Source organism: Manacus candei, unplaced genomic scaffold (assembly GCF_025592945.1).
Source record: "Manacus candei isolate 608988 ecotype Guabito, Panama unplaced genomic scaffold, ASM2559294v1 h1tg000018l, whole genome shotgun sequence".
Taxonomy (NCBI): domain Eukaryota; kingdom Metazoa; phylum Chordata; class Aves; order Passeriformes; family Pipridae; genus Manacus; species Manacus candei.
In genome coordinates this window covers 12524349-12544431 of record NW_026138066.1, presented here as the reverse complement: position 1 = coordinate 12544431, position 20083 = coordinate 12524349, and the positions used below count along the sequence as shown (strand labels likewise).

The 20083-nt window shown below is 46.0% G+C and overlaps 1 protein-coding gene across 3 annotated transcripts in view; it reads right to left on the bottom strand.

Moving 5' to 3' along the window:
- The window catches only part of HIPK2 (homeodomain interacting protein kinase 2), a 140522-nt gene that overhangs the window by 14744 nt on the left and 105695 nt on the right, over positions 1 to 20083 (bottom strand). For 2 of the 3 annotated variants that reach the window (XM_051784679.1, XM_051784678.1), the window contains 5 exons: positions 19140 to 19359; positions 17490 to 17611; positions 12895 to 13037; positions 12352 to 12528; positions 9461 to 9742 (listed from right to left, as the gene is read on the bottom strand). In XM_051784679.1, the coding sequence (XP_051640639.1) occupies positions 9461 to 9742; positions 12352 to 12528; positions 12895 to 13037; positions 17490 to 17611; positions 19140 to 19359 (944 nt within the window). The remainder of the gene's footprint in view (positions 1 to 9460; positions 9743 to 12351; positions 12529 to 12894; positions 13038 to 17489; positions 17612 to 19139; positions 19360 to 20083) is intronic. The other variant, XM_051784680.1, reaches the window with a different exon arrangement.

The following is a 20083-nucleotide window of genomic DNA, read 5'->3' as shown; positions in this document are numbered from 1 at the left end:
ACTGCTTAGAATAGCACTGAACCAGACTGCCAGATTTATTTTCAGACTGCTTTTTATGTATGTGTGCAGTAGAAGCCCAGCACTTATACTATGCTTTGTTGCGAGTCTCACCACCCACACAAAAACGTGGCGGTTTCTCCCAGCCTTCCAGCAATGATTTAATAATAGATGCTATGACTTTTCATGCTTAAATTCCATGAATCTACAAAATACACTCCATTCTATTTACTAATATGGTGCAATGGGCATATATACTCAATAAGCATCTGAAAATGAGGAATGAAAAACAAAGAAATGAGCAAAGTATGTAATGCTTTTGATTTTCTTTTTCTCTGAATAGGCACTGGGTCTCCTGACTCTAGTGTGGAATATCAAGGTCCTGCTGCAACTAATCTATCTACGACATCAAAAAAGTGATTAAAAAAGAACATCAACACTTCCCAGATTAGTGCTAGAAGTTCATTAGACTAGACTGCATGAGTACGATTGGGATTTGCTCTGCTATTGTGTCTAATTATTCCTGATGGTTTCTCCTTCCTGTTATGAGCTTGTTTAAGGAGAAAAAGAGAGTGAGAAAGAGGAGGGAGGAAGGGGGATGGTGAAGATTTGCTTAAATGGCTCACATCCTTGACAGTGCACAGACCTTGACTACAGAAAATAGCTGTTATGTTTCACTGATTGCATTATGTTGTTATGGCAACTGAAGTTTTTAAAATGATGAAAAGAAATGGATAGCACATAAAAAGCTAAGTAATTAGGCTTAATGGTGGAAACAGCCCCAACAGGAACAGAAATGACATGGAGAAAAAGGAATCTTAACTTCTTGAGTGTGTACTTTAAACAGAGAGAGATCTCTTTCCCATAGAGTGTTCTCTCCGGTCTCCCACTCTGCCTAGTCTGGTCCAGTGAAGAGCTGTTAAATCCAGTCTGAGTCTGTGATGGAGCTGTTTGTTGCCTACTCTCAGCATCGCTTCTTACCCAAGGAAAGGTGGGTGGAGCAGACACTGAGAACAGTTTCCTTCCAAGGACATTGTTTGCCATATTTATTTTTCACAGTGCTAAAGGAGCACTGGTGGATTCCCTTCCACTTGTCCATTCCAAAGTCTCTCTGTCAGCACTCACAAACTGCAGCTGACCACCTTGCTCCCAAGACTTGTGATTGAAAACCTATTACCTTTTCCTTTAAAGAATGCCTTGGGGTGATGCATTCACAAACAAGTTACCATCACACAGACTTTCCCTGGGCTATCATCACAGGATCCTGGTGTGTCCCAAGAAGGACACACAACCATGTCCGTTCTACTCACAGTGAAAAACATGTCTCAAGAGGCCCCTGCTACTGTCACTTGAAACAGGGCAGATGACAGAGAAGGAGATGGAGGTATTGCACAACAATCTGGAATTGGAAAGTGATTCTTCCAGGGGCGGGGATGTATCAACAGGAAAGATGTACAACACCAAACCCTCATATTCTGCCTTTTCACTTTTCTCCAGAGCTGGAGAGCTCTGGATTAGAAATGGAAAGAGCAATAGCATATCTTAGATGGACGACGACCGTATGTGAAGAAAGATGTAGCAGTTTGGATATGCTGCTACGAAAGAAGAATATTAAGCCAATAAAAATGACTAATATTGCATCAATATTCCCCTCTCCATCAGTAGAAATGCCTGTAATCACACATTTATGAGTATCCATGCTGCTTGCCCTTTGCAGCTACCCTTGGCTGCCAGTTGGGAAGAGAGATATATTCTTTATCTCTGACAGTTATTACATTTTATAAAGAAAAATCAAGTCACTAAAGAGTTTTCTGACAACTGATAAGGTCTAACTGTTCTTTTACAGTCCCTTCTTTACATAAGTGGCTGAGCTGCTGAACTGGAAATACCTGCTCTCAGATGACACTTGACATGGGAAGGTTGAGCTGTAGAACTGGAAAGGTAATTTTCTGTGTAATCTGTGCTATTTATTGTTTTAGAATGGATATATTTTTCACCAATTTGATTGAGGGCTTGTCAAAGTAAGGACCATGAGAATTTTTCTCCTTCAGAGTGTCAAAGCTCCTTGGTTACAATAAGAAATTCAAGTATAACTGTTTGCTTAAACAAATAAGTGACCTCAAATTCAAACCTTTCCAGAGAAAGGGACTGTAGCAGGGTATTAAACTAATTTCATAGATTGGAACCTGAAAAGGACCAGAACTATGGTCCTGCCAGGCCTTACGCAAGCGCTCCGCAGAACTAACATGTCTCATCTCCCAAAGTCAACTGGGCTATTTCAGTAACAGGGCTAAAGCCCATGGGTAAATATTTGCAGGATTAGGGCCCGAGAGATCAGCCTCTTGATTCATCAGGCTGCATCATTTCAAGGACACAAGGAGTCCCATTGAAAGCAGCTGGATTTCTGTATTTAGGAAAGGTAGCACAACTGCAGTTAATGTTACAGCAGGCAGAGAAGTCACTTGGGACTAATCACGCACACCCAGAGCTCAGCACCTGCTGTACCATAGCCTGCCCCAGAGATTAAAGGTGGGAATTTCAAGAACATCAAAGGCCCAGCTCATGCTGAAAATCAGTTGATTCACAGGCCTAAAGATATACGCTAATCCAAAATGGAGGTTTTTGAAAATTCAACCCAGCAGAGTTAGCATTCCCCCTACTCGAAGCCTTCTTGCTCGTCAGCAGCTGTTCTCCTTCCAGCTCCCTCTAAGGACTCAGCTACTCTCCCCACCTCACCGTAACCCAGGAGTTATCTGTGTGAGGTTCAGACTGATGTATTGCCTTCCCTGCTCACAAACTATGAGGACTGAGAGCTTTTACCTGTTGACGCAGCACTTGCCTACTCAGCAAGCTTACTGTATTCCTATAACTCAGCCATAGCTTTTGGGGATGTTTGTGCTTACACAGAAAAATACTATTAAAAGTCTTGCCCCCTTCCTATTAAGCTCAGTCCAGGCCTGGTAATTGCTTTCCCTCCTGCAAGCACAGTCGTGGCAGCATACGTGATTTAGTAGTTTTGGAAGTCAGTATGTGTTCCTGGTCAGCTTGTGCGCCTGCCTGCATATGTGGGTAGGTGTATTTTAATTCTCCAGAAGAGGGAGGGGAGAAGGTTACTGAAGTGGCAGTGAATCCATAGACACAGAATGAAAAGCACTAATCGAGAAAGGCATTTCAACCCTTACTGCATGGGGCTGTGCCCTCCCTTTTGAAACAGCAGCTGATAAAACATGCATTGCTTTGCACATTTATGAGTTTATGAGTAGTATCCTATTCCCACCTTGTCCTGAAGAGCTTGTTCTCAAACTTGGACACAAAAGAAAAATTCATATCTGTCCAACGTGCAGACACAGAGCATGACCATGCCTTTGAACAAGTAGAAGCAGGTTTTGGAGACAGCTCTCTAACATAACATCACTTTCCTGAGTGCACAGCAGAGATGGACATGGGTCCCTATTGTCTCCAGCCAGGAAAAGTCTGATAGAGGAAACAAAAGACAGTTTGTGCACAGGCACCAGGCAAGAAACTAAGGTGGGCATCTGATAATGGAAAGGGGCTGAAGGCAGATGTTGAGAACAAAAAATGAGAGGAAATAAAAAAAAGGAAGATGCTGAATTAGGTGTTAATGCTGAAACCACCTCAATAGCCAAGGACAAGGACAGGGACAACAACTCTTATAACAATGCAACTTGAGATGATTTCTACTTGCTGAAGGCCCAGCCCAAAAGCTGGATGTGACAGCATTGCATGAATGGGATCTTTTTTCCCCTAGAATACCTTGAGTTACACCAGAATCACAGAAAAAGCAAATGGTGTCTAATGGGGGCACGTAAGCTTTACCTCACATAACAAAAACTCTGTTCCAGGTCTCTGAAAAGGTAGTAACATGCAGCCTTTTCAGTTTGTTGCTTCAAAATAATCCACCTATCCTAGGAAAGTATAGAGTCAGTCAACAAAAACCCACACTACAACTGCAATCGCTCTCTTCATGCTGAAATTTTATGCCATGCATAGCTCAGTGTCGAGAACATGCCCCCCCTCTCTTCAGCTCAACCTCCATCCTGACCTGTTTATCTGCTCTCACCTTCTTTGTGAATTTGTGATGGTAAGAGGTCATTTTATTAGGCTACTCAGGACGTGCCATAGCTATTTAAGTCATATATTCTGAATTGCTTAGAAGGTTGTAAGGGCCCTGCTGCTGAAGGTTTGCTTGACAGAGCTACTGTCTATCTCTGTTATTTTAAGTATTAGTTGCATGTCATTGGTGTGTCTTCTAGGAGATGGAAGGCACCAATCTTTTTACCAAATGACTGTGGTTAGTCAACGTATTGCTATGCAGAGTCAGTGCACTACAATGCACAGCACAACACAGCCACAATAGGCTACATGTCAAAAGAGAATTACAAACGGTGCTTTGCCCCTACCACATGCACATCAGCAAGTTGGCAAAAACACCTGGTTTGTGCCTGCCAGAAAATTCTGTGTGTAAAGGGAATTAAAGTCTTCTGAAGTGGGGCCCACCACCATTGCACTACAACGTGAACAACACGAGTAATGACTTGCATCCGTTATAAAGACAGACTCTGTCTCTCACATAGAGGACATTGTATAGTTTACCATCTTAAGAGAGAGGGAAAAAAACCACAACCCTGCAAGGATTTTGTTCCAGCGAAGATGGTCAATGAGGCAGTTACTCAGTATGCTGATGCAACAGCTGCAGTCAGCCTGCCTTGCCCAGCAAGACAGTGACTACTGTGAGGATCCCATGGAAAAACAAGATGGGGAGATGTTACTTATGACACTAGCAAAGGTAGTGGGGAACTGAGGGGCTCTCTTGTCTCTCTGGGGTGGAAGGACCCTCAAAACCTACCACCTGAAGTCCTAACTATTGTTTCAAGACAAATCCTGTTTTCCTTGCCTGCTGCACTCACTGCTTGGAGGGGAAGGATTCTTGGCACATCACAACAGCCACCTCCACTGCCCTACCTTCCACCCCTTCCTCCTGCCGTGCTCTGTGATGAGTCTCTTGGCAGAATGTAGAAATACCCCTCACTGAACCAGTAGTGCAGCCCAATGCATCCCTCCCCAGGACCTTGTGTGCTCTCCCTCCCAGCCATAATTCCAAGATGCCTTTGTGTCTCTCTGCTCCATGCTTAAGCTGTTGTTTTATTTTTTTCCACTTCTAAGCTTCAGCAATGTTTAATCAAAGGAGGACTTATATTTAAACTAGAGCAACAGGTGAAGTTGCACACTGGGGAGTACTTAACCCCTACTACTTGCTACTCGCCGAGCATGTGCTCCAACCACCACAACTGCAGTGGCACTATCAGTCAGTTGGTCTGCCTGCTTGACTTTCTTGCAAGAGCAAGCAGAGAAACTAAAGAGGAATAAATTTTAAAAAGTAAATATCAGTCTACTTTCCGTTTCACTTTCTTCAGGGCTTTACAGGTTAGACCTGAATTCTTCTATGCAGAATAAATAACAGCTGGGGTATTATCTTACAGCACAGCAGTGAATGTCTGTTCAGCCTATCAAGTCTCTTCATAAAGGATGCAGAGCTGAGAGTGTACAAGTTCACTGATGATAAACAAACAGGGTGACAAAACTGTTTCCTGTTCGTAAAATGCATTTTATATGCAAATTTTCCCCCCTGCTGTTTGAAGGGACTAAATGTCACATACAGTGTGGGCATCAGAAACCAGGTAAAAACAATTTCATTTAGTAAAATTTTTCCCCTTTTATTTTGACTATTTCAATTTATTCTTACTATTATTTGTGTCTATTTTGAAAGAATAAAACTCTCCATTAAACCAGAAACAAGAAGTCTTCTCCTCTAACACTTTCTCCCCTTAAATAAAGGTCAAAACTTTTTGCAGTTTTGAAGCTTCGCCAGATTTCACTGTATTACTAGAAAAAAACTCAATGTATCTTGCAAAAAAGCCTTGGTTTTGATGAGCTGACTTTTCTAATCAGGATTTTGCCCCCTGAAAATCTCTGACCATCTCTCTGAGGATGGTCCCTGCTGAACTGTACCTGAGGTTCCTCCTTGGTGACTGCCCCAGGCTCGGGGCTGGGGCCCAGTAGATGGCCCCCTTCGACAAGGCTCCACTAAGCAGGTCCTCCAGAGCTCATCTCACACCACCTCCCCAGCACCTTTACCCAACAAAAGCCCAACATTTTCTATTGATTTTATAAAGATTACACCAAGTTGTGCTCATCAGCAGTGCAAAAGGAGCAATGTGCTGCCCTGCCTTCCTGATCAGCTGGTATTTTATAAACATGTACCATAACATTTCCTACTTTTCAGTAGGAAAAGGAAAATTCTACCCATCTCATAATGATTTTTTCAGATTTTTCTTTCACCAATAAAAAATTCATATCCTCTGTATGAGAAAAGCTCTCTCTGCTGCTCTGGTATTACAGAAAGGCTTTTCTGATGGAGTAAATCCAAGCCGTAGGACTCCTTTCCTGCATCAGCAACATAATATTTTTATCAACATTACCAGTACTGCTTAAACTGAGACTGACCAACTCTTACATCCTCAAAGGACCTACTACTTCTCACAACCACAAGTAGCTCTAATCTCTCTTCACTGAGGAATCAATAAAATAAGCATTTTTAGTCTCGTGGGTCAAAGAGAAATTTCTAACCCTGTAAGAAATAACAGAAGGAAGTGCTGTAGCAAATTCAGGAGCTGATCCAATGGCAGTGAAGTTAATGTAAAGCTACCATGGCTATCAATAAGATGGGATCAGACAATTACCTTTGATCTGTCAAGTGACATACGATTTCTATATTCTAACCTAGAAAAAACTAATATTGCTAGGATGTGACCAATAGCACATTTCAAATGATTCCTTATTTTTCACCCCCACACCACAGCTATTGCCCAATATGGTAATATTTGCATATATGGGTGAGACAATGCATTCTTTGCATGGTTTCATTTTCGACTCAGATCCTGAACCTTTGGGCACTGATTACATTAATGCAAATACTTCACTGTCACTCTCATTTTTCTTGGAGCCAAAAAAATAGGCAAGTGAGAAAACTTGGAGTATTTTCTTACATGTGACAAACTTTCAATGAGAAAGACTCCAACTTCAGCAGGGACAAAGTTCCTTGGTATTAAATGCTGATACTTTACTGGAAGCTACAGTCTCACTCCAGCTGAGACTATGGTATTAGATATACCCAGGTTAAAAGGCACTGAGCAAATTGATTTCACTCTCCTCGAGACATTAACCAAAAATTCTCATTCTGGACATGCTGTTTTCCACCTGTGCCTCTGCCTCTAATTCTCTATTTGCTCTGGATACATCTGTACAGGCAATTTAACTCACTCTGGAATTCCAAAAGGTGCCCGAGAACAGCTCGTGTCCATGCGAAATGTCTCTACATGGCTCAGAAATTAAATCTAGCTCTTAAGCTTTGGCCTTCCAGGAATGCTGGCATCCTGGCACTCTGTATAGATATGCCATATGGATACAAAAAGTAGCCAGGGATCTGATCCCAGGCAGGAACGTGTCCGGAATATGCTTTAGTCACATCAAAGCCAGTTTGTTTATGTAAGTCTGGCTCTTGGGACAACTTTTCAAGCCCCTCAGCAGACCCAAATATTTTAATACCTCAAACTCCCAACTCAATTTCTAGACATGTTCCTGAACTTTGTTCTGCCTGTCTTCCTGGAGAGGTGTTGAGTGAAGAAACTGGTCAGACGGCAGCAAAGTTGAAGCAGAAGAGACAACCATTGGTTGAACTGGATGCAGTATTCCAGCTCTTCCCTCCACCCCTCTCTGGACCGAAGAAAGACACCCAGATGGTAAGTTTAAGTATTTGCACATAATTCCCAAAGCCTGGGATCAGCACCATGGGTAAACATGTTTGAAAAGAGCTCCCATGACCCTTGAGATACCTGCCCTCTTCATGCTGCTCCACCTCACAACCTTAGTTTTCAGCATCTCTTTTGTCTTGCCCTTACTTTCCCATAAGAGCCCTGAAAGTAGGGGCTCATTATTTCTAGTCTACCTGACTTTCACACTCATCTTCACTCAACTCCCTCTGGAACCCCACTTTCTTCCCCCTACCAAAGCAAGGAATGCTGTAGCAATTTCTAATTTTATTTCTTTTATATTTTTAAAGTGAAATATGTTACACTGTCCTGTGATCAAGTGCCTGTGATAACCACTGCATTCATGGCAAGCCTGACTTTGAGAGGCACTGAGCTCTTGCTGCCCAGTGGAGTTCATTGGTAGGGAAAAGGGGAATGGGAAGCGGCAGTGGCTGTCAGGAGGCAGCTTGAAATTCCAGCCTAGATGCCTGAATCATATGGCTCTTTACAGATTTTTAGTTCCTGGAGGCCAAATGCATCTCATCTGTTCTGTGCACATTTGCAGGCTTCACTTATCACCCCAATGCAGAGATGCAGAGACATAGATAGGTATCTCCAGTGATTAGAAGAAAATCTGGCATGGAGTGTATTTTAAATAAATAGAAAAATAATTATCTCTCACCAATACTGGAAAGATAAGGTTAAAAATTTCCTAGCTCAGTTACCAATATAAAGATGGTAAAATTATTCAGCTGTTTGCAAGACTACTTCGCTACAACTTATAAAGCAGAGCAATGTCTTGTGACTGGCATCAGATGGGAAACCTAGAGCACTTGCATGTGATGAAAGGTGCTGAAAGGACAGTCCTAGAAAATTAAGTCCTCTCTGATCCACAAGAGATGATCAGCAGTGGCAGCGGTCCTGGGCCACACTGTTCAGTCAGGTGAGTTAATTCCCTAAGGAGCAAACTCAGTCACCACGGTGTTTCTAGCCTCATCTATGCCTCTCTGCAGTCAGACAAAAAAGCAGTCAGTTTCTGCCACTTTTACAATAGTTCAAGGATGTTTTGACAACACAATCAGAACTAAGCAAATCTCTTACAATATATTTATTATTGTTGAGTGTTTATGACAGAACCATTGTTCTTGAGAACCTTTTTAAGAAAAATATCACATATCGAAGGTGTCATTTAATGCTCTTTACAGATGCCTGGATCAGTTAGAAAGAGAAAAGGCAAATTTAAGGCATCTTCCTTCCAAGCCCTTCTTTTTGTCTTTGTTTTAAACAGCTGTCTCAGAGAGACTCATCACCATAGGCTCTCTGAGGTCTCCTTTCAACAGAAGTGAGATAGAGAGAAGTATTCTTTCCTCTTACAGATGAGACACTATGGCATGGGGAGACTACTGCACTTCTCCAAGGTCACACAGCAAATGTACAGGCACAGAAGGGAGCTTCAACTAAATCTATGCAGTCCTCAGCTAGTATTTTTTTCCTTTCAAATGAAAGGAAAAACTGGATGCTGACACCCAAATATAGTTCCTGGAACACTACAGCAACTCCTGGGATGCTCCAACACTTCTCTGCCTCTGTCTCTTTCTCCTGCACACAGGGAAGAGCAGAGAGCCACTGCTCACCTGGTGGGTGCATGCTTCTGCTCCTCCTCTTCATCCGTGTCGCTGCTGATAGTGATGACACTCACTGCGGGGCTGGGGGTGTCGGGAATGACGATCGTCTGCCGCTGCCGCTCCCGCGTGGTGCTGCTGGCCACGTCGCCCCAGCCGCAGGTGACGGAGGTGCTGCAGGCAGGGCTGTTGTGCACCATGGCACAGCGGGGAGGCGTGTTCTCCTTCACTCGTTTCGACCGCTGGGGCGAGCTGATGGACTGAGAGGATGAAACTTCATAGGTGGATGTGTTTCTGGAAATGGGAAAAGGTGTTAGTTGGTTAAAACTCCATTTGCTCAAGTTGCCCATCACCAAGGGCTTGTGAGTCCCGGTCTCTGATTCAGTGGAGTCTAGGAAAACTGCAAAATTGACACAGTCACCTCTTCAAAGGAGAGAGTGCCTTGCATGACTTATTCATATCATTGGCTGAAAAGCAGTTTCTTGTAGCAAAAAATTCAATTTTTTTTCCCTAGAAATTTCCAGATGAGAAATGCTGCCTCTCAGGAGTTTGCACTGGGAGAGTAGGGGCTAGTCACACAGCCCAGACATACAGAACAAAGGCAGGCACTCTATGGTTGTCACAGGAGAGAGAACCACCTAAATGATAATCTCTTTCGCCTGTATCCTGCACAGATGCATCATGACCAGATATTTTTTGGCCAGAAAATGCTAGAGATAAAATTAGAGTTTGCTGTGGAAAACAACAATCATTTATCAGGAAAACCGGTTTTTAATTTAATTAAACAGAAATTAATTTCTGTTTAATTAAGAATCTTTTCAATGAACATTTCCTGCCCAATACTTTGACCTCTAGGACAGTGGTGTCCCATAGATGAGAGCAGGCAGAAGGGAGGACATATACTCAGTCTCATTTAATTTCCATGTGAAGTAGCATCCAGCATATGTAAATCAGAAAGAAAAGAAAAATATTCTTATTACACAGTAAAAAAGCATTCTCAAGTCCTGTTTTTTCCCAAGTCTTCCTACGTCAGCTTCCCTACCAGACCAAGCGGAAAAGGCTCACTTGGATCAGGGGTCTGAACACAGAACCAATCTACCCAGCAGTGCAGCATGGGTCTGCAGATGGGGTTATTTACCAAAGCACACTGACTAAAGCCCATTTCACTCAATTCCCACACTTTCTTTCTCCCTTGTATTTCTTCTCACTACTGCAAAACATCTGGAGATTCAAAAAGGAAAAAAAAACCCCAAAGTTCTGGTTTTGTTCCACTGTGGGGCCTGGGCTGCATGTTCAGCCTGGCGAAAGCTAACAAAAGGAATAGGTGGCATCCATCAAAAGGAAGTCACCCTGGCAGTATATCACACTATACCAACTTACACAGGGTCTTTTGCATAACAAATGGCTGCACGGTAGCATTCAAAGTGCTTTTTGAATACCAATGAGCAGAGTGGAGTACCCTCCTCTCCAAAGGAGCACAGTTCCTCATTTGGCTACAAAAGAGTCACAATTAATGAAGCTGTAGAAACCCTTTGCTCTGAGGATGCCCAATTCCTCCTGGACACTGCCATCCTGCCCCTGGAGAGTGAAGGGAGAAGGGGGGCCCTGCACAGGCACACTGGTTCCAGCAGGTGCTCTCTTTTGCTGGCTTGCTGGGGACGTAGCTGCCTCTCCTCTGTGTTACCGATTGACTAAGACAGCTGGAGCCCACCCAAAGTAAATTCAACATTAGAGAGCAGATACATGGGAAGGATTTAAATAGTGGCCTCTTAACTAGAGTCAAACTGGTTGCGAACTCAGAGCTCCTCTGACCCCAGTGCAGTCACCCAGGAAAACCACAAGCTCCTCTGTTTTTGCCTCTGCACAAGTGGTGACCCATTTTGGTTCTCTCCCCTGCACTGTTCTGTTCTGTGTTTTTGTTGTTTTTTCTTTTTAAAGAAGCGTCATAGTTGCACAGCCCAGAGGACCTTCCCCAGAACAGGTACACATGCATCTTAAACATCCTTGTCCTCTAGACAAGCTTACACTGCTGTGACAGGCGCTGCAACCATCCTACCACCTGAGTTGTGCAAGAAACCCCAGTCTCCTCCTTGCAGAGCCAAATGGTAGACTGAGAGCCGATAGTTTCTAAGGACTGCCCTTGTGTGAGATAGCCTTACAAAATGCTCTGTTTTGTGCTGCCATGATTATATCAAGGCCAGCATGGAGATCTGTTGCTGGTGTGTACTGCTGAAGATAGGGACTAACCATCTATGTTAGGAGCTAGAGAGCTTGAGGTGGCCTAAAGCCACCCCAGTCCTCCACTCCACACGGCATTAAAGCTCAGAAGACAGGTCATCACTCCATTGTTTTTGAAAGGGCAGATCTCGTGTGCACACATCAGGCACATGTTCCTGAAGATGCGGTCCCCTGAGGTGCATCACCTCATGGAAGTGCAAACACTGCACCTCGGGAGTGCTTCTTCCAGATGATGAGGGAAGAAAAGGTGTGGCAACTGGGCACTGCGGCACACTGACCTGAGAATTCAGTTACATTTTTAATAACAAGGCCTCAGGTAATCACAGCAGCATAAAAGTGTATGAACAGGGCCCAAGTCTCCCATCTTGCATCTCCTGTAGCCACTGACTCCCATGCAAAATGATGCTCACTGGGTGTAAAATGCACCGGATCACTTCTTACCTGCCACTCTCCTGACCTGGGTGCCAAAGAGCTGAAGCAGCAAAGACTCCAGTCACAAAATGCGTAACCTAATCCCTTGCAGGCTGCGGAATAAACTTTATTCTGCCCTGCAGACGTCAGTGAACACCACGCTGGCCAGCACAGTTGCATCGCAGGGCTGCACTCGGAAGCATGGGACCCCCACCCCACCACCACAGCCAGCGCCGGGCTAGGCACACACTCACCGGGGCGCCGACTGGTGCTGTTTGCTCTTCCTGGCGGAGGTGGTGGCGGGCGGCTGGCGCATGACGTGGGCGACACCCACGTTGACGGGCTGGGCGGCGGGCAGGGTCACGTGGCTGGCCAGCAGCGTGGGCTGCTGCATGATGGGGTTGTAGTGGCTGCCGTGAGCGTGCGTGTTCCTGCGTGGTGGGGAGACAGGCATGCGTTTAACACGCAACCAGTTGTTCCTCGGCAGGCTCTTCCACAGGCTCCCACTGCCCTTCACCAAGGTACCCTCCCTTCCAGGGCCCACTGGGCTCCTAGTCCACCCAGGATGGAGCGGTTTCCCCAGGGAGCAGACTGAAGAGAGCGTTGTGGGCCCAGCACTCCACCCCAAGGACATGGAACGGAGAAGTTGCCCATAGCTTTCAGACAAGGGGGCGACAGGCTGCAGCCCTTCTCCCTCACAGCCCTTGTGAGACCCCATCCCTCCTGCCCTCACTCTTCTCAGGCCTCTTCCAGCACTGGTGGGTACTTCAGGGAGCCTCCAAGCACCTCCAGTTTACCTCCAGTCTGCCAGTGGTTGGGTGCCTGCCATGGACTCCGGGATGACGGTCGCATGCTGGACAGATGTGTGGGTGGCCACCCCGGTCAGCTGCTGCCAGGCAGGAGGGAGCAGGATCTGCTGAGTGCCACTGGGCCACGCTTGCTGTCAGACAGAGGAAAAACAAAAGGCATCATGCACCAAGCATGAGTGGTGGTCCACGCTCACCTGGGGTCCCCAATAATTATCATGGTCATACTACATAGCTCTTATCCCCTTTCAAATATCGTTAGGAAAGTACAGTAAAAGCAGTAAAAGTCATCAATACAGAGGATCGAAAGGAAGGGGGAAAAGTCCCTGCTGTATAAAGCAGCAGCTGTGTTTTAGGCTAAACTAGGAATAGGAAGGATTAAAACTAGTTGGCATTTCAACCCAAACATCAAACACTTTAGCACCTTTTAATTTTGACTTTCCAGATCAGCTGGGCCGTATGGTTCCATTGCCAATTTCCCCCTCCTACAGCCAGTTTTCTTTCTCATCCCAACAGGACCTAAACGACTTCAGGAACTTAAAAGGAAAATGAACTTTTCAAGGACCAGGAAAAAGAACTGGGCTTTAGTAAGGAGGGGAAAAAGGTGAATTTGGGGATATGGAAAGGGAACACCTATAAGCCACTGGGTGCTCCTCAGAAGGAACATCTTGCTACACAGCCAAGAAGCCCAGTTGCCTGCTTGCAGCTCACCAGGAGCCTCTCTGGGCAAAGCAGAGTGAAGCCATGCACAGCTATGTATTTTATGCCCGTCCTCTCCATGTGCTTTCCTGCTTTTTCTGAGTGAGTGCCCCCCTTACAGGGTGTAAATTCCTGCCCTGTGAGTTGAGCCATCATTCTGGTATGCAATATCCCCCCAGCTGCGCTGCCACAGGCATGACTCAGGTTGTCCTGCTCCAGTGACTCCACACAGTCAGATGGTTGGTTTTTTGACTTGGGAAACTTTATTTGCTACGTGCTGCCCAAAGGCAGCTCTGGCAGCTTATCACTGCCTGGGCTGAGGAATGCAGGGGTACCAGCTATGGCCCACTTTAGTCTCAACCTGCACTACTATACTGGACCTGTGTTGTGTTATCTCACAGCTCCAAGGAGGCTAAATTTGAGGGGAGGTTGGTTCCAAGCATACATTTGTCCATTTCTCCATCCTCACAAGAATCCAGTTAACTGTCCCCATGATCCCCTTCTATCCCCCAGTGGAAAAAAAAACCAAAAAAACACTCCCCAAAAAACACCTTTTCCCATTCTGCTCCAAAGTTTGACTGTCTTGTAACTTTCCATGTTGCTGAGTTAGATGAAAAGGCTGCTACAGCGAGGCCTCTCACAACATCTGCAAAGGATGGACAGTCACAAGGCTCCTGAGACCCTTTCATCTAAGGAGCCACAACCACAGGCTGCTGCTGTTTGGAGCAAGTAAGAGAAAGAGGCAAAGACACTAAAAGATCAGGGAGGAAAAAAGCCTTTTTATTCTTTTCTCTTTTTTCCCCAGCTTTGCTTTAAAAGAGCAAGACTAAACTACTCTTGCAGTCAGTCCCAGGGGACTACCTGGATTTACTTGCAGAGAAAACTGCTTCCTCCCTTTTCAGGAAGAGAACGAAACAAAACTAAGCTCCTTGCCTGACTGCAGTGCATAAATTTAGATGCAGTGTCAGGGTCTAGGCACAAATTCCTCACTTATTAGGTAAGGACCACTGAATCATTTAATCTGCAGATAAGACTTGTCTAGGCTGATCCACCAGCACAGCGCGCTGTGCTCACACACAGGAGGCTTGTGCCGGCAGCCGCAGCCTGTTCCCAGTTATTGCCTCACCATGAAATCTTGCAGCCGTGGTGGAGCACCGTGCTGGCCCCCGCGCTCGGGAGCTGGGGGATCCCCTGGTGCGACGGAGCTCGTGCTCCGGATATAGAGCAGGAGCGACTAATGGAATAACTGTGTTTGTTCTGAAAGCCGGTGGCAGGACCTCCCTGGGAAGTGGTGTTGGGAAGGAGTTAAGAGGAGGGCAAAATCAAGAATTCAGGGCATTATTCAAGGACAGGGGACAGTTCTAGGTCACGTCATGGATGCCTGCCAGAAAACTGTACAGTTTTGTCTCTTTTGAGATCAAAAGCCACAGAGAGCTCTTAGAAAAGACAGGATCAGTCTCCTTTCACCAGTCCCTGTGCATACAGTATGTGGACCACATTTGCTTGAGAGGGTGAAAATAGACCCAGACAAGTTACAAACAAGTTACTTTAGCCACTGACCCCGCATCTTGCAGGCTGCTTGCTCTGCCTTGCACTGCCTAGCTCCATCCCACAGACTGCAGACACACAGCTGCCAGAGATGATGCTCAAAATCTGTCAGTGCCTCAGCGGGGGGTCCCTCTGGCCCCTGGAACTCCTTCCTCCTTCCTTCCTCTGGTGCGGTTGGTCTTGTACAAAATGCACGGGGGGAATTGGACGCCAGCTGCGCTGGGATGCAGTAAGGCCTTACCAGCCACAGGCATCCTCATGAGGTCAAGCACAGTGACCTGTGCTGTGTGCTGGGAGCACAAGGAGCAGCACCGTGCCCCATCGGTGGGACAAATAAGGCAGGTGGAAAGACAGAAGTGGGCTCTGGAGGTGCTACACTCTCTGCCGGGGACAGGCCCTCTAATAGTTGGAGCAATCCCGTGGTCCAGTCTGAAGAGTATTAGATAAGCAGCTGTGCATGAGGGGAATAGCTCTCTGCTGGGAGAGAGACACGCAGCCGCTCAGAGATCAGATGGGACTACAATGCATCACAAAGAAGCTGTGTTTTTCCATTCAGGAAACTGGAATTGGGTACAGATTTGTTTATCAGACCAGCTGCTCAGCCCGAACTGAGTGAGGCCCACGGACACCAGATGCCACCGGCATCAATCAGAGTGTCCTGCCACCAGAGTGACAGCTAGCATTTCTCATCGCGCCAGGCAAACAGATACATCAACAGGCAGACCGCCTCTCTTTTATTAAATCAAAAATTAAAAATCTATGCAAGTGAGGAGAGTTTCTCAGAAACAGCTTGAATTCCCTTTTGGAAGTAGCAGTAAATAAAATGTCGGTAGAAAGTATGAAAGGGGCAGCCCAAGAAATCGGCATTTGTGTGGCAGAGGTAGCATCGAAACTGGTAACCTGTGGGAGGGAGGGTGTTCAGGAGGATATTTACTACAAACATTCCTCGTTTGTATGAAATCCAACAAGGCCATCTCGAGAAGAAAGAAGGAGCGTGAGGTCCTGAGATCTTTCAGGCTCCTGCTGCCTTTGGGATGCTTCAGATCACTCCTTCAAGCCCCACAGAAAGCACACCACAGGAGGCCTGGTAGAATGATGGGGGCATGTAAAGCCCTGTGACCTCCTTCATCCACTGCCTTGGCTGACTCCTTGCACAAGCAATAGGTGCCAGGCTCTGAGCCTGCACAGACTGCTCTCGCTTTGCCACGGTTTTTGTTTTGACTGCCTCATAGGCTCTCCTTTCCTACCAAACTAGAGTGATGGCCCACATCTGTTGTTACAACAAGCTGTAACAGAGAGAGGTTCGATGTTTCAGACAGTCCTCTAACAAAGGCTCTGCTATTGGGAAGGGGCAGGGCAGGTGGAAATCACCCAGACTGCAAGTTGCATTTTGATCCACCAGATAAGCAGAACTGGCATCTGGCAAAGGAAGGCAATAGCACCAACAGTCTTACCGCAGCAGTGCAGGGCACAGGCACAAACCCTTAAGTCTGTGGGTACCTGACTGCAGACCAACCAAGACTGAGTCAGAGGCATGCATTTTTAATTAACAGGTCACCTTTTCCAGGCTGCACGACTTAGTATTAAGTCTACTAAGTGTTTTTTTTCCTGCCTGTTATCAGCAAAGTTACCACGGCACCAGCTCAAAAGCAGTAGGGGCAGATTTCGCTGAAGCCAGCACAAGGTGGAATGAACTGCTCCTCTGGTTTGAGAAGCTGGGGTTCCCCTTGAGGATGTGCATGTGATCAATGGTACCCATTTCTGATTGTTTTTCTTCTGGAAGGAACCATGCTTTTCCTATGAGCACAATTCAACAACTGTGCCAATAAGTGCTGCTGACAAGGAGAGCTCCTTGCCTGTGGGGCCTTTGCCTCTGCTCCTTCCATCTCACTCATACCTGAAGAGCAGAGGTGCAGCTCATAAAACAGAATGGTGGAGTCTTAAAGCATGGAAGACATTTATTGGCAACACACAATTCACCACTGGGACTCCTGACTACAAACTACCACTGAGACTGCAAGTTCAGGAGGATGCAGGAAGGTTATTATTGGTTCCTCCTCAGCAGAGGCCGGATACAGATTTCCCTGAGGCTTTCCCACTGATTCCAGTGGAAAACCAGAAGGAAAGAGGTTTTTTCTGGAGGCTTCTGCAACTCTGACATAGCCTTTGAGCTGGGGGAGATTTGGACATTTCAGAGAAAGCTGCAGACCCTTATATAGCTGCCCAAGTCTCCAAACTGCACCACAGAAGGCCTTTAGATAAAGCTACTCCCCTCAGCCTTCAAGAGCTAAACAACACAGTAAATACCTGCTGAGCTCGGTGTCTTCAGAATTCCTTACCTGTGCGAGGAGTCCTGGTTGGATCTGAAGAGGCTGGGCCCCAGGAGCCTGAGTGACAATGGGAACTGCGTTCTCCATCCGAACCGAATACCCAGCATGCTTTGAAGGGGAGGCTTGTAACCCTGTTCCACCAGCACAGAAGGTACAGCATTAGCCATCAGCAGCACTGCTAGGAACAGGGCTCTGGTTTTCAGAGGTGCCTAAAGGCACTCGCTGATGTCCACTTAAATTGCAATATACAGTCCCTCTGAAAAATTGGGCTATCAGAGTGCCACATGCTCTACCCCAGCCCAGAGATGTCCAACAAATGTTCACAAACATGATACATGTATAAGGGTACAGAAAAGACGTTTTCAGAGGTGTTAAGGGAATAACTGAGTTCATATTTTTGGTGTACCTCAAATGCACAGCAAATATCACAATACAGTGTATACAGGGAGAAAAAGAAAACAGCAGAGTGAATGGCTTCTCTTCACCATATTCTCCAGTTTGACAACAAGAAAATGGTCTTTGCCAGCCCAAACCTATTGCTACGTGAGAATGCTATCTTTAGACCAAAGTGGGACAGTGGGATGGGAATCCAGAACTCTGTACCCCCTTTTCTCTTGAACAGCTTCTCGGGACTCATATTTGAAAGGCTCCAGCACCCCCCAAACTGATTAAGCCACACATAAGCCCAACCAAGCAGCAGGAAGCTTCCCTCTCCACCACCTCAGCACAGCCTGTGCTGCCTCCTCTGCTTTAGAGCTTTCTCAGGACAGCAAGCTGAAGATGTTAGCTTATGTACTCAAGCAATACATTTCTGAAGTCAAACCCTTGAGATGCATTTTAACTACGTAGAAGAGGTCTAGCTGAACTTCTCTAGTTCAAAAGAGCTTTGATAATCTTGCAGAACATTTAACAAGTGCCTAGAGACTGCTGCACAGACAGGCTTGTAGAACTGAAGAGTAGAAGTTGCACCAGCTGAACCAAGGTCTATTTAGCCCACTTCCTACAGATACCCATCTAGTTTTCCAAATTGCTACAGCATGTAAAGTTAAGAGAAGGACAAGTAGCTAATTCTGATCATCACCCAAGTTGTCTAACAATGGTACCTACTACTATATACACAGGTAGAGCTGTTTGCAGTGGGGTGGAGCTGAGGGAATTTTATTCATAAATGGTCATGAGCATGTTATGGGGGCAAACCCTCATCTCCACCCCCACCATGTTCCCTGCTGCATTACCCTCCTGAGTTCCCCTTTTAGCAACAGAATCACTGAGAAGTGATGAGCCCATTACGCACATGCTGATTCATGTTACTGTGGGGGAAAGCTTTCAAGTTTACCAAAGTATGGCGAAGAGCCTTCAAACTCTGTTCAGGGCAAAAGAGGACAAACATCACATATTCCCCCCCTCAGCCCCTTCTCAGCATCTGCCCTGTTGTTTTAGACCAGCTACCTCCAACTCATGCTGTCAGAGGTCCCTGCAAGATCCTCCACCGCTGCAAACATTTCCACCTGCAACAACCTCACTGCTCCCATTTACTAGGCCAGCCTTCTTCCTGCCACCTGACCTGCACTAAGGGAGCTCATTTCCAACAGGAGCTGGACTAAACAGCAGTGGGGAGGGAGCAGCAACTGGCCAAGGTCCGGTGAGGCTGTTCCTTACCTTGGAAGCCTGGTGGGCAGACGATGAGAGCTTGCTGTAAGGGGTCGGGGCGGGCACAGATCTGCGCTGTTCCTGTCTGCAGGGGCATGCTCCGCTGGGCCACCGCAGCCATGGACGCCGCTGAGGGCTGGTAGAGTGCAGATTGGTAATTTAGTATGGAGACCTCGGGGTTGGCTAAGGAAATAGTGGCACTGGAGGAGGTGGGAGCCAGGTTGGTGGTCTAAAGGAATGACGGGAATTAAACAAAAAACAAACAAAAAAATGAGGGAGATGGGTACGTTGGAAGAAGCAAAATCCAAAAACAAAATAAAAAAGTAAAGTAGTGTAAGATAAAGTGAAAAAAAGAAACCAAACAAACCAAACCAAACAAAACAGCAAACCAAAACCAAACAAGGGGTAGAACAGGACACTGAGGAGCACAGAGATAAGGGCAGTGTTGGGGAAAGGAGCACAATCCGCCTGAGTAACCACAGTTGTACCACACCACAGGGCCTCTGGCCATGCAGTGCTGCTGTGAACTGCTGAGAGACACAGCACATTCTCTAAAGCAGAACTGTAGCCCCATTTCTCACCCAACTGCCTCTGATTTGCAGTATGATGAAGATGGGGTCAGAAAATGTTACTACCCACAAATCATGTTGTTCACTCATCATGTACATAGGTCTAGGAGCTGCTCGTATTTCTGAGGTAAAATAAACTCAGCACCTCCATGCCTTGTGAAGTCTCATCCTGAGAGGGGAGATTCATTCCAGCCCTTTCTCTTAGATACCTTGCATCTAAGATGGCACACGCCCCTTGAATTATGTTTGGAATTTGAAGTAATCAGAAGGCATAACAGGTGGTAATACTAATACTTGCAAAGTCCAAACTTGGCTTGTCTTTAAAATCTCTTAGAGCAGAAACTCCAGCAGGGGATGTTGCAAAGCCACAAAAATCATCCCAGT